Source organism: Salvia miltiorrhiza, chromosome 1 (assembly GCF_028751815.1).
Source record: "Salvia miltiorrhiza cultivar Shanhuang (shh) chromosome 1, IMPLAD_Smil_shh, whole genome shotgun sequence".
NCBI classification, from domain to species: domain Eukaryota; kingdom Viridiplantae; phylum Streptophyta; class Magnoliopsida; order Lamiales; family Lamiaceae; genus Salvia; species Salvia miltiorrhiza.
The window spans coordinates 42,239,997-42,251,443 of NC_080387.1; the positions used below are offsets into that span (position 1 = coordinate 42,239,997).

Consider the following 11,447-nt stretch of genomic DNA (forward strand, 5'->3'; position numbering starts at 1 on the left):
TTTGTTATTGATTATCAATCGATATTCAGATTTAATATTTAAAATAATTATATTTTTTGTAATTAAATGTGATTTAATCGAGTTTTTATTGTTGTTGTTCTTAAATTTACAACTAGTATGATAAATTCATAATTAGATAAGTTGTAAATTCGAGTTTTAAAGCTAGGATTCACAATTAGATATATAAGTTGTGAATTCGAGTTTTAAAGATAGAATTCACAATTAGCAATAGTTTTGATTGTGAATTTGAATTTTAAAGCTAAATTCACAACTTAAATATAGATTGATTGTGAATTCAAGTTTTTAAGCTATAATTCACAATTAGAAAAAATCTTAGCTGTGAATTTGAGTTTTAAAGTTAGAATTTACAATTAGGAATAATATTGATTATAAATTCGAGTTTTAAAGTTAAATTCACAACCAAAACATAGATTTATTGTGAATTGCAGGAGTAGAATAGTTATTGTGGTTATTTTTTAAGTTTTTATGTCTATTTTTTAGTTGATAGTTTTTATTTATCCTATTTCAATTTGGACATTTTAAAATTACACTATTTATTTTAAATACCAAGTTAGCTTCCAGTGAGACACGTCATCCTCAGGTAGTTGTAGTTGTAATTTTGATTCGGACATCTTATTTGAGGCTATATTTATAATATTTATAAATTCGGCTAAAAATCATAATAAACTTAAAGTTCGAACTACTTTTTAATAAGTGGTTTTGACAAATAATATCACGAACTATTTCAAAATTATAATTTTAACGTAACTTTTGAAGTGTGGTGAATTAAATCACCACCTTGTAAATTTTGCAATTTTGTCCCACCTCCCCCCGCCTCTCCCTCCATTTTTTTTTTTCCGGTTGCCAAAATGCTTAATTGGAGCCTATATGAATCAGAAAAAACGACTTCGTTTTTACTAATTCATAAACAACGCCTTCCGTATAATTTCAATAAAAATTTTCCTTAAATTATAAATGGACTGTATCTTACTATCCTATATCTGTATCATAATTTTTAATATTTAGCGATTTTATTGCAAACGACGTTGTAACATGAATATTACGTGACGAACTAATCCACGTAAACTCGAACTCAACAATCTGGTAGAAAAAGTTGGGGACGAAATTAAAAAAATTTAAAAATGGTGATTTAAATCGCTACGCTTCAAAAGTCACGTTAAAATATCAATTTCAAAACAATTCGTAATTTTATTTGTCAAAATCCTTTTTAATAAATCATAGGAGTATCTTTTTACAATAAAGGATGTACTTTCTTCCATTTCAATTTTTTAAAATGGGGGGAAAAAAAACTATCAAAAAGTGACAATTGAAAAAGTTAAACTGATAAATTAGAAAAAATAAAATAAAATAAAGACGACAAATTATATTTTTATGGGACTGTAAAATATTTCGAATTCAATCTAGAGAGCGTGACATCTCCGTTCCTTCATTCGTTTTTCTTTTAAAATCTTTTTTGGTTTTTCCTTAAATTGATAAAAGAAGAGAAGTCTTAATACAGTCGGCAGCACAACTAAACTTGCAGGCCACTCTACCCCGGCACGCCGCCGCTGGTCGAAGGAGGAAGAAGATCGGTATAATTGCTCGCCTGGTGTTGAAGGTACTCCTCCGCTTCCTTGATGGTTCTGTTGAAATCCTAAATAGAATTTAATAAAATGAAAAAGAAAAATTGAAGGAATGGAATCCGACGAAATAAGATTCGACTAATTAGAAACTTCAAGGTGTCTCTGTATTTTATGTCGAGAGGAATTCGTCATTTTGATCGGTATTACATGTTGTAATCGAGAAATGGGGCGTCAAACGGGCATTGGCGGCGAGGGAATTTTAATCTGATAAACCTAAATTAGAATAAATTCTGGCGATGTAATGATTCCAATTATAGATTGCATTTGCTGTCTTTCTCATCTATCTGTGTATATAGATAATGCAGTGGTAACATTTATGTTTTTCTAGCACATTTAATATAACCTTTGGCTGATATTGTTGGCAATTTGGTTTGGTGCTGGGAGATTTTAGTGTTTGATCACCACACAGCAGAGGTAAATCAAACATGAAATATTAGGTGTGACAGGCTTGACCTAAAAGGCATTAGTGAGATTCGCACACACACACACAACAAATGCACACAAGCTCACACACATACAGTCACACTATGTGTTTGTAAATCTATATAAAGAAATGCATCTGTAGAATAACTGGAAGAAATTCTGTTGGTTTATCGTTACCATCAAGATTGGCTTAACTCCATAGTTATTCTATGCCCTTTCAATCATTCTCATTCTTTAATATTACTTCCTCTGAAATTGTTTGCTAACTTTATGGCTGTGCAAGTACTCTTAAGCAATTTAGTGTTGCGAGAAGTATAAGGCTTGATTTATGGCAGCTAACTTATTTTATCTTCTAAGTTGGTTTTGCTGCAATTCTCTGGAATTGGTTTCAACTTTTCCCAGTGGCACACTGCTAGATTGTCTTGTCTTAGAATTTGGCATACACAAATACAATGTAGCCTTGGGCTATGATGAATTTTCTTTTCAACAGAACAACACAATCACGCTAGACACATTTTCTTCAACCAGGGTTGAGGTTTATATAGCTTGACCGAGTACTATTTGGGACTTTTTCTCGAGGGGCTGTGAGAATATACAGCTGCTAACTCCAATTATTGGTTAATGGTAATATTCCAGAACGTACTTAGAGATTGGGGATGTCTGATTCAATGTTATCGATGGCGGATGGCGGTCCATGGCGGTCAGGCCCGAAAACCGCCATAAGGCTATGGCGGGTGCCATGGCGGGTTATGGCAGACGTTTGGCGGATTATTAAAATAATAATATATATAATTATATATATATACAAATTATGAAATTAAAGGATGCAAAATACATAATAGCATAGAAAACTTGATATCCTAAGTTCAAACATAACACAAAATTCTAAGTTCAAACATAACAAAATGCAATAATAAGTTCAAGGCTTCAAGCATAAAACATAAATAGATAGTAATGTCTAATAAGAAATAAAATGCTAGTCCTCCTCAGTCCTCATCAACATCCACATAGTCATCTTCAGATTCCTCATCAATCTCATCGAGTTCATTTTCAAATTCTTCATCTTCAAGCACCATATCTAACCCTTTCCCTTTTGATCTTGAAGATGTGGAAGTGATTGTCATTTCTTAGAAGATCTAACACTACTAGCTCTAGAATTAGCACCAAGTGAAGTTGATGACTTTTTTCTTTTCCCCATGGTGGTACACCTAGTATAAGTTATAGGCTCTCTAACCGCCGAAGCCTCTTAAACGGTGTCCCAATTAGGTGAATCATTAACATGTAAAAAAAAAAAACAATCTGCCATTCTAAATTGGAAAAAAAAAAGTAAAAAATCAATCTGCAGATTCTGCACTGAAGTATTTTATACTGAGTATGAAATTTAAAAAAAAAAAAAAAAAAAAGACATCTGCAGTTGTAAATTTATTCAAAAAATACAGTAAACATTTCAAAAGTAATAATATTTTAGAAGAAATAAAGAATAAAAGGAGTTCTGTTCTAAATGAGCCGAGGATGTAAGTGTCCTGCTTATAAAGTGTAAGGAAGTTTTTCTTGTCTTTTCAAGAATTGGTGAGTATTACTTTCCTGATGGTCAAGGGATCCTCATCCCGAATGTGTGTATGGGATATCCCATGAGAAGAATGTAGCATGGCCTCAAAGTCAGCACCTGCCGGAGGTCACCGGTGGTTGCTAGTGCTATGGGAGCTCTTGAGGGTTTCCAGAAAGAGGCACCTAGGTAATGAGGGCTGCTATGATTTTTTTCTACTCCTAAAAAGCCTAATTTTAATTGGTCAACGGGTCAATGGGTCGGGTTAACGGGTTTACTGACCCATAAAACAAGTTGTGGATTAAAAATCCGCCATATCCCGCCATAACCGCCATGGCGCCATCGATATGGCGGCCGCCATAACCTGCCATAGCAAAACTGCCATGCCATAGGATTTTCATGGCGGTTTACTCTGAAACCGCCACCGCCATCCGCCATATCCCCGCCATGGCGGAAATTTGACAACACTGGTCTGATTAGGAGAATGGCTTCTTCATCCATAGTGGTCCTGTTGAAATCCTAAACAGAGGTAAATCAAAGGAGAAAGAAAAGTTGAACGAATGGAATCTGATGAAGTAAGTTTCGACTAATTGCAAACTTCTAGGGGTCTTTGTTTTTATGTTGGTTGGAACTCACTATTTTCATTTGGTATTGCATGTTTCAAGAAATGGGGCGTGAAACCCTTGGGTATTATTAGCTTTGAATGAATTTTACTATGATAAACTTAAACTAGAATAAATTATGGTGATGTGATAATTGCAGTATTGTTTTAGATTGCATTATTATATCATTTTTTCTCATCTATATGTGTGTATATATAACGCTGTGAAACCATTTATGTTTTTCTAGCACAGTAAATCTAACTTTTGGATGATATTGTTGGTAGTTTGGTATGGTTTGGTGTTGGGAGAATTTTGTGCTTGTTTTGGTAAGGTAGGTACCCATTTTTATTTTTATTTTGAATTACAAGAGGTATCTGTGTATTATATAAAGATAGGTACCCCCAATTAGGAGAGGTTAGAAAGTTATAAAATGCTCGTATAATTTTTGGGTAAGCAAAGAGGTTTTGGCTACATTTATCATAGTAACCGTGCGTTATAAAATTGTATGAAAGCACAGATAATCCTACATTTCCTCTTAGATTGGCTAGCATAGGGAAGTATAGTTGTACTCGAGTTATTATGTTTTCTTTATCATTTATCTGCGTGGGAGACTAATTATGAGTGAAACTTTCACTTTACATTTACATAGTTGGCATATAGAAGAATAATTGGTTCTAAATATTTTTTTATAATTCAACTAGTAAATTCGAATTTGGAATAGCCATCTTCAACTCTGCTTTTATCTGCCAATCCTTATGAACTATGAGAATATATTTGAAGGCAGTGTTGTCAAATTTCTGCCATGGAGGGGATATGGCAGATGGCGGTGGCGGTTTCAGAGTAAACCGCCATGAAAATCCTATGGCATGGCAGTTTTGCCATGGCGGGTTGTGGCGGCTGCCATATCTGCCATGGCGGTTATGGTGGGATATGGCGGATTTTTAACCCAAAACTTGTTTTATGGGTCGGTAAACCAGTTGACCAATTAAAATTAGGGTTTTTAGGAGTAGAAAAAAATCATAGCAGCCCTCATAACCTAGGCACCTCTTTCTTGAAACCGTCAAGAGCTCCCATAGCACCGGGGACCCATAGCGCCGGTGACCTCCGGCAGGTGCTGTTTTATTTTTAATTTTACTTCTTTCGCATTTTTCAGAGTCTATTCTTTATTTCTTCTAAAATATTGTTACTTTTGGTATTTTTCATACATTTTTTGGTTTTTATTTTAAATTTTGAACTGTTTACTGTATTTTTTTTAATAAATTTACAACTGTAGATTTTTTTCATACTCAGTATAAAATATTGTTTAGTGCAGAATCTGCATATTGATTTTTTTACTTTTTTTAATTTTTTTAAAATTTAGAACGGCAGATTGTTTTTTTTTTTGGTTAATGATTCACTTAATTGGGACTCTGTTTATGAGGCTTCGGGGGTTGGAGAGCCTATTACGTACTAGCGTACCACCACGGGGAAAAGAAAAAGGTCATCAACTTCACTTGGTGCTAATTCTAGAGCTAGTAGTGTTAGATATTCTAAGAAAAGCACAATCACTTCCACATCTTCAAGATCAAAAGGGAAAGGGTTAGAGATGGTGCTTGAAGATGAAGAATTTGAAAATGAACTCGATGAGATTGATGAGGAATCCTTAGGAGAAGAGGATGAAGGGTTTTGCTCCTTTAGATGATGAATAAGAAGATGACTATGTGGATGTTGATGAGGAGGACTAGCATTTTATTTCGTATTAGACATTATTATCTATCTATGTTTTATGCTTGAACTTTGGATATCAAGTTTTCTATGATATTATGTATTTTGCATCCTTTAATTTCGTAATTTGTATATATATAATTATATATATTATTATTTTATTAATCTGCCATGCTCCCGCCATAACCCGCCATAGCCTTATGGCGGTTGTTGGGCCTGATCGCCATCTGCCATCGATAACAATTAATTGAAGGGTAAAAAATCAACAAAGGTGGTGGCAATTTTTCATGGAGGTATACAAATTATGAAGTTCAGAATCATTTAACATGCAAAGATTCATACAGAAATTTGATATGACCTGCTACCTAAGTGGTCAATTATCTGTGTTTGATGGGTCATGGGTGGAAAGTCCCCAAGATTTTCCAGTCATTTGCCAATTAATTAAGGGACCTATACGTCTAAAACTTAAGTAGACAATAAAGTACTCTTCAAGTATGAATATGGAGAAACCACTGTTGCTTATCTCCTGAACTAAAGATTCAAAAGAAATACTGCCTCTGTCCCACTTCACTTGGCCTAGTTATTTTCAGCACGGTTATTTATAAGAGTAAGATTGTAGTGTAAATTTGTGGCCCAATTTAATATAGTGTAAATTGATTACCTAAAAAGGAAACAAGCCAAGCAAGTGGGACAACTCGAAAAGGAATACCGGCCAAGTCAAATGGGATGAAGTCATGAAGGGAGTACTAAATTATACTCCATCCGTCCCTCAAACATTTTACTTTCTTTCTATTTTAGTCCGTCCCCAAAACATCTTCTTAATCTATTTGTAGATACAATTCCACTAATAATTACCTTTACAATTTTCACCTTTTGTGGGACCCATTTTTCACTCATCAAATACTAGGGGTGAGCAGAACCGGAACAAAACCGTCGAACCGGACCGGTCGGTTCGGTCAGTTCGGGGCGGTCTGCCAGTAGAAATCGGTCCGGGGTGGTTCCAAAAATAAAGACCGAAATATTGTCGGTTCGGTTTCGGTTCTGAGCTACCCTAACCCGCCAAAACCGAACCGAACTGACTATATTTAATAAATAAATATATTTTTTTTATTTTCATTTATAATTTAAATTTTTGTTTTCTTTATCACACAAACCCAAATCTAATTAAAATTCTAATCTGCCTCAGCATAGCCCTACCCTCTCACCGCTCTCAACTTTGTCTCTCATGTTATCTTTTCTCTCGGTCCGGCATCCGACGTCGTTCCCTCTCCAGCGTCGTACACCGCTTGTGTCCGGCGTCCTCTGTCTAGTCCAGCAGACCCACTCCGTCACTCGCGGCTCGCATCCTTCCTCTGGTGACCTGGCCCAGACTCACTCCGTCTGGCATCGTCCCCCCTCCGTCAGACTCACTTCTCAAATCTCTCAGTCTCAGGTTAAAAACTTAGAACTTAGGGATGTATTCGAATTTCTTCTTATGATTGGCAAATCTCTTCTCAAATCTCTCACTTCTTATCATTGGCTGTATTCAAATCACTTCTTAGGGCTGTATTCGAATTTCTTCTCAAATCTCTCACTTCTTATGATTGACTGTATATATGATATGAATATGAATGATTATTGTATATATGAATGGTTTAGGGCTTTATATATGAACGATTTGGGGCGGCATATAATCAAATTTCTCCTTATGATATGGCATTTTCGCCTTCTGCCAGAATCTGCCGGTCCGGAACGAAACCGATTGGTCCGAGCATCGGTTTCGGTCGGTTTTGGGGCGGTTTTCCTAATCTGATTGGTTCGGGTCGGTTCCATATTTTTCAGAAGTTCGGTTCGGTCCGGACCAAATGCACAGCCCTATCAAATGCACAACTTTTATTAAAATCCGTACCATCCTCCACTGGGAAGATGTTTGAGGGATGGAGGGAGTAGTTTTTTGTTTAGACTTAATCATATGCACAGTGATGCTGTTATTCTATAGCAATTTGAAGTATAATATCATTTTATTCATGTTCACAGTTTCATAATGTTTCTTCTTCACACTATAAGTATGTCCAATATATGGTTTCGAAGAGAATCTGATTGCTAGTTAGGTAACTATATCTTTTAATCAGAAAGGCATTTGAATATAATCACTAGATATGTCAGCAAGCCGTAGATACTCATCCTTGCAGGCAATCTGAGTTGTCAATTTTTCTGGTACGAGGTATCTATCACTTCTGCTACAAACCTCGTGTCTTTGTGTTTGAGATGTACTGCAGATTTCTAATAGTATGATTGATTCCTTGCACTTGTCATCTTTAAGTAAGGTATATTTCCAAATTAGATGGGTTTGATTAGGTTTAGACCTATAAAGAATCCTCTGATCTTCCTTTGCCACAGGTGACTAAAATGACGTTGTCTTGTAGTTTTGTTGAACTAAGGTGTTGCAACCATTCTGAAATACGCTAATGATTTGTTAATTTATCTAGAGTTTCTTCCATCGTAAGCTTTTTTTATCTAATGCTGAAACAAATGTTGAGCTAAATAAGCGTTGCTGGTAATACTAGTAATATTTATTCTCCCACAGTTATAGCTATTGGTTCTTCTTTAGTGACCTACGTGAGCAACGGGTTGCCTTTGAATCTTGTCGTGTATAATAATAAAAAGCTGCTCTCCAGAAAGATGTATATTCAATAATTGGAAACAACCCATAAATATTGTTTTCTTTGTCAAGTATTTTGCTGTTAGCCGAGTATGTCTTGTTTAGGCCTGAAATATTTACAAATGTTACATCTTGTAACATCAACTGATGCTACCTTAGGTATTCTCATTGAAGGCCTTGAGAACCATTAATATACTTTTTTATAGAATTCTATTAAGAAAATGTTAATACACAGTTGAATAACTATTCTTATGATTGTGTCAATAAATAAACATTGCGATCACTTATGGGTCTTTGAAATCATTGGAGAAATGTAGGTTCTTAGAAGTTAGGATAGAGCTCATTGATTTGGTGCAAATCTTAAGGTATGCATCTTCAATTGTTCCTAGAGTTATGCATCTTAACCTAAGTTTTAGTATTTCTCATCCACTGAAGGATTTCTGGAAGACATGCTGTGGAAAAATCATATCAAGTTAAAAGTTGATGCTAAACTTCTCATGTCTTCAGCTGTCAGTGTTCTAAAAATTGGATCTGCTTTATTACGACTTATATGATGTTTCCTGGTGTGCTATCTCGATGTCTTTGTTCCCAGTTATATATGGCTATGAATGTGTCACTAAAGAGACTATCCACTTCAGTTTTGTGTCTGGAAGCTCTGAAAATAATTACTATTATAGCTGTGGATTTTTTATAGGATATCTGCAAAATATACGACTGCAATTTGAATAGTCAGCAATGTAGTATTGGTTTGACCATGTACCTTACCCTTCTTTTTACTATTCTTGGGGTCAGACTGAACTAGACTAAACAATTTTGGCTGCATATATGTTTCTGAACTTTACTTTGTAATTGGGCGAGAATTGTACTGGATGCTCTTACTATCTTTGTTTCATAATTTTAATTCGTTGTTGCTAGAGCAACTCACAACAATCTTTTTTATTGTCAGGCGCTCCTGTTTCTTGTGTAGATCTCCACTCTGTAGTCAAAATTATGTTACTTCATTTCAGATGACTATCTGCCTGTGGCCTGTGCTGCTAATGTCAGATGTTCTATCAAGTCCTTTATGTTTTTGTTAGTAGGATCCTTTTTATCTTTAAGGAGAACTGAAACAAAGTGGAAGTGATTGTATGGAAGTAGAGTATTAGAGAATTTTCGTCAGCAGAAGTTGCTGACAATTTATTGAAGTAAAAGTGTGAATATTATATGCAGAAAGAGGGCTAACGAAGAAGGTGACACGAGAAAGTTGACATTTTGTGCTTTTCTGACGTGATTATGGTGAAAAAATCTACCATGTGCTTGCGATTAGTCATTTTGGTTGATATCATTCTTGGAATTTGTTAAACCATTCTCAAGTTTGGACAGTAAAACCTTAGGTGGAACTAAGTATCTGATATGCAAAGTAGTTTACTTTGATAATGTCAAATCTTGTCACCTTTGGTACTGTACCATAAATGAAAATTTAATTTCCATATGTTTATTCGGCTTGTTGGAATAAATCTTGTAAATATTTCAGGAGATATAGAAAACAGCTGGTGTCATGGATGAATCATTCACAGTTCAGATCAGCAGCAACTTAGTGAAAAAACTTCTCGATGATGGTGTGGATGTAAAGAAGAAAACCAGGAAGCCAAGACCGAAAATTTCCCAAGAACCACAAGCAAAACAGGTTCTTGATGATGCAGAGGCACTCAGAGGCCCTTCTTCAACTGCATGGCCAATTCAGCCTCCTCTTTACCTGCCACCGCCACCACCTTCTCATAAAGCTCCAAATCCAGAGTTAGAGGCCATCCGTTCTGTCCTTGAGGAGAGCGAGAAAGTCGTGGAGAGGTTGCATAAGCAGGAGGAGAACATGTTACAAGAGGTCACTGAAAGAGCAAAGGATCTTCATGATAAAGAGTTCAAGCTTCCACATCGCATGCCCATGCCGTGTCTTGACGAGAAGAATGCATGTTTGAATTGCTACAAGGAACATATCAAGGACCCTCTGAAATGTGCGCAATTGGTCAAAGATTTTGCAGATTGTGCTCGCACAGTTAGGCAGCAAGTCGGTCACGGCAACTAGCTACTCAGCACCAAATATTCAGTCACCATAAAATATTTTATGGTTTCCTTGGATATGCTTGAAACACTCGTTCGTGAGTGGCCAATGCAAGGTTTGGATGGGTTGGATACATTTTGGAAATTCATACCAGGAGCCATGTTTTAGGTTATGGATGACTCCTACGTTTCCATGGTTGTTATTCTCTCATGATTCTTAACTGTGATTCTATTAGGAAATCTTGGAAGAGTGGCTCCTTCATTGCTGAAATTGCCACAAAACTTTGAATAAGTTCATCACCAAGTTCAGCCTTTCCTACTTACATTTTGAAATTTTTGAACTAGTTTTATTGCCAGATGAGAGGGCCTTTTAGGCTTGTATTAAATAATGTTGGTTGTTCACTAGTTTTGTTGCGAATTGACCGCTTTATTTGAAAATGTGAAGAGAAAGATCATTACTCATGATGGTTAGGTTCTGTTGGTGCTGTAGTCTGTAGATGCTATTTTAAGAGTACAAAGTTTGAATTTGTAAGATTGAATCTGATTGATTATGTATAATGATCGAACTGTTGGTGCTGTAGCATGTAGATGCTATTCATGGATTATTATATAGGGGTTTTTGCAAATAAAATCACGAACAATTTCAAATTCGCAATTTTAATGTTACTTTTGAAGTGTGGCGAATTAAGTTATAAATTTTTTAATTTTTGCAATTTCATCCCCTCAATTTTTTTCGATCGTTGGATTGTTGAGTTGGAGCTTATGTTGATTATTTCGCCAGGTAATAAATTGCCGAATAAGATTAAAACGTGTGTTTTGTAAATATTGAGACAATTAAAAATGCAATTCTC

The 11,447-nt window shown here is 35.4% G+C and overlaps 1 protein-coding gene across 5 annotated transcripts; it reads left to right on the forward strand.

Annotated features, from left to right (window-relative positions):
* The first annotated feature begins 1,322 nt into the window (after positions 1 to 1,322).
* LOC131025626 (uncharacterized) lies at positions 1,323 to 11,058 on the forward strand. Of its 5 annotated transcripts, XM_057955431.1 has the most exons (4): positions 1,436 to 1,618; positions 2,703 to 2,736; positions 4,093 to 4,187; positions 10,073 to 11,058. In XM_057955431.1, the coding sequence occupies exon 4, from the start codon at positions 10,097 to 10,099 to the stop codon at positions 10,619 to 10,621; it is 525 nt and encodes a 174-aa protein (XP_057811414.1). In that variant the 5' UTR covers positions 1,436 to 1,618; positions 2,703 to 2,736; positions 4,093 to 4,187; positions 10,073 to 10,096; the 3' UTR covers positions 10,622 to 11,058. The 5 variants fall into 5 exon arrangements, with proteins under 5 accessions (XP_057811407.1, XP_057811421.1, XP_057811414.1 ...); XM_057955438.1 differs by lacking the exons at positions 2,703 to 2,736; positions 4,093 to 4,187 and adding an exon at positions 9,506 to 9,834 and having other exon boundaries at positions 1,424 to 1,618; XM_057955424.1 differs by lacking the exons at positions 2,703 to 2,736; positions 4,093 to 4,187 and having other exon boundaries at positions 1,323 to 1,618.
* The last annotated feature ends 389 nt before the right edge of the window (positions 11,059 to 11,447 follow it).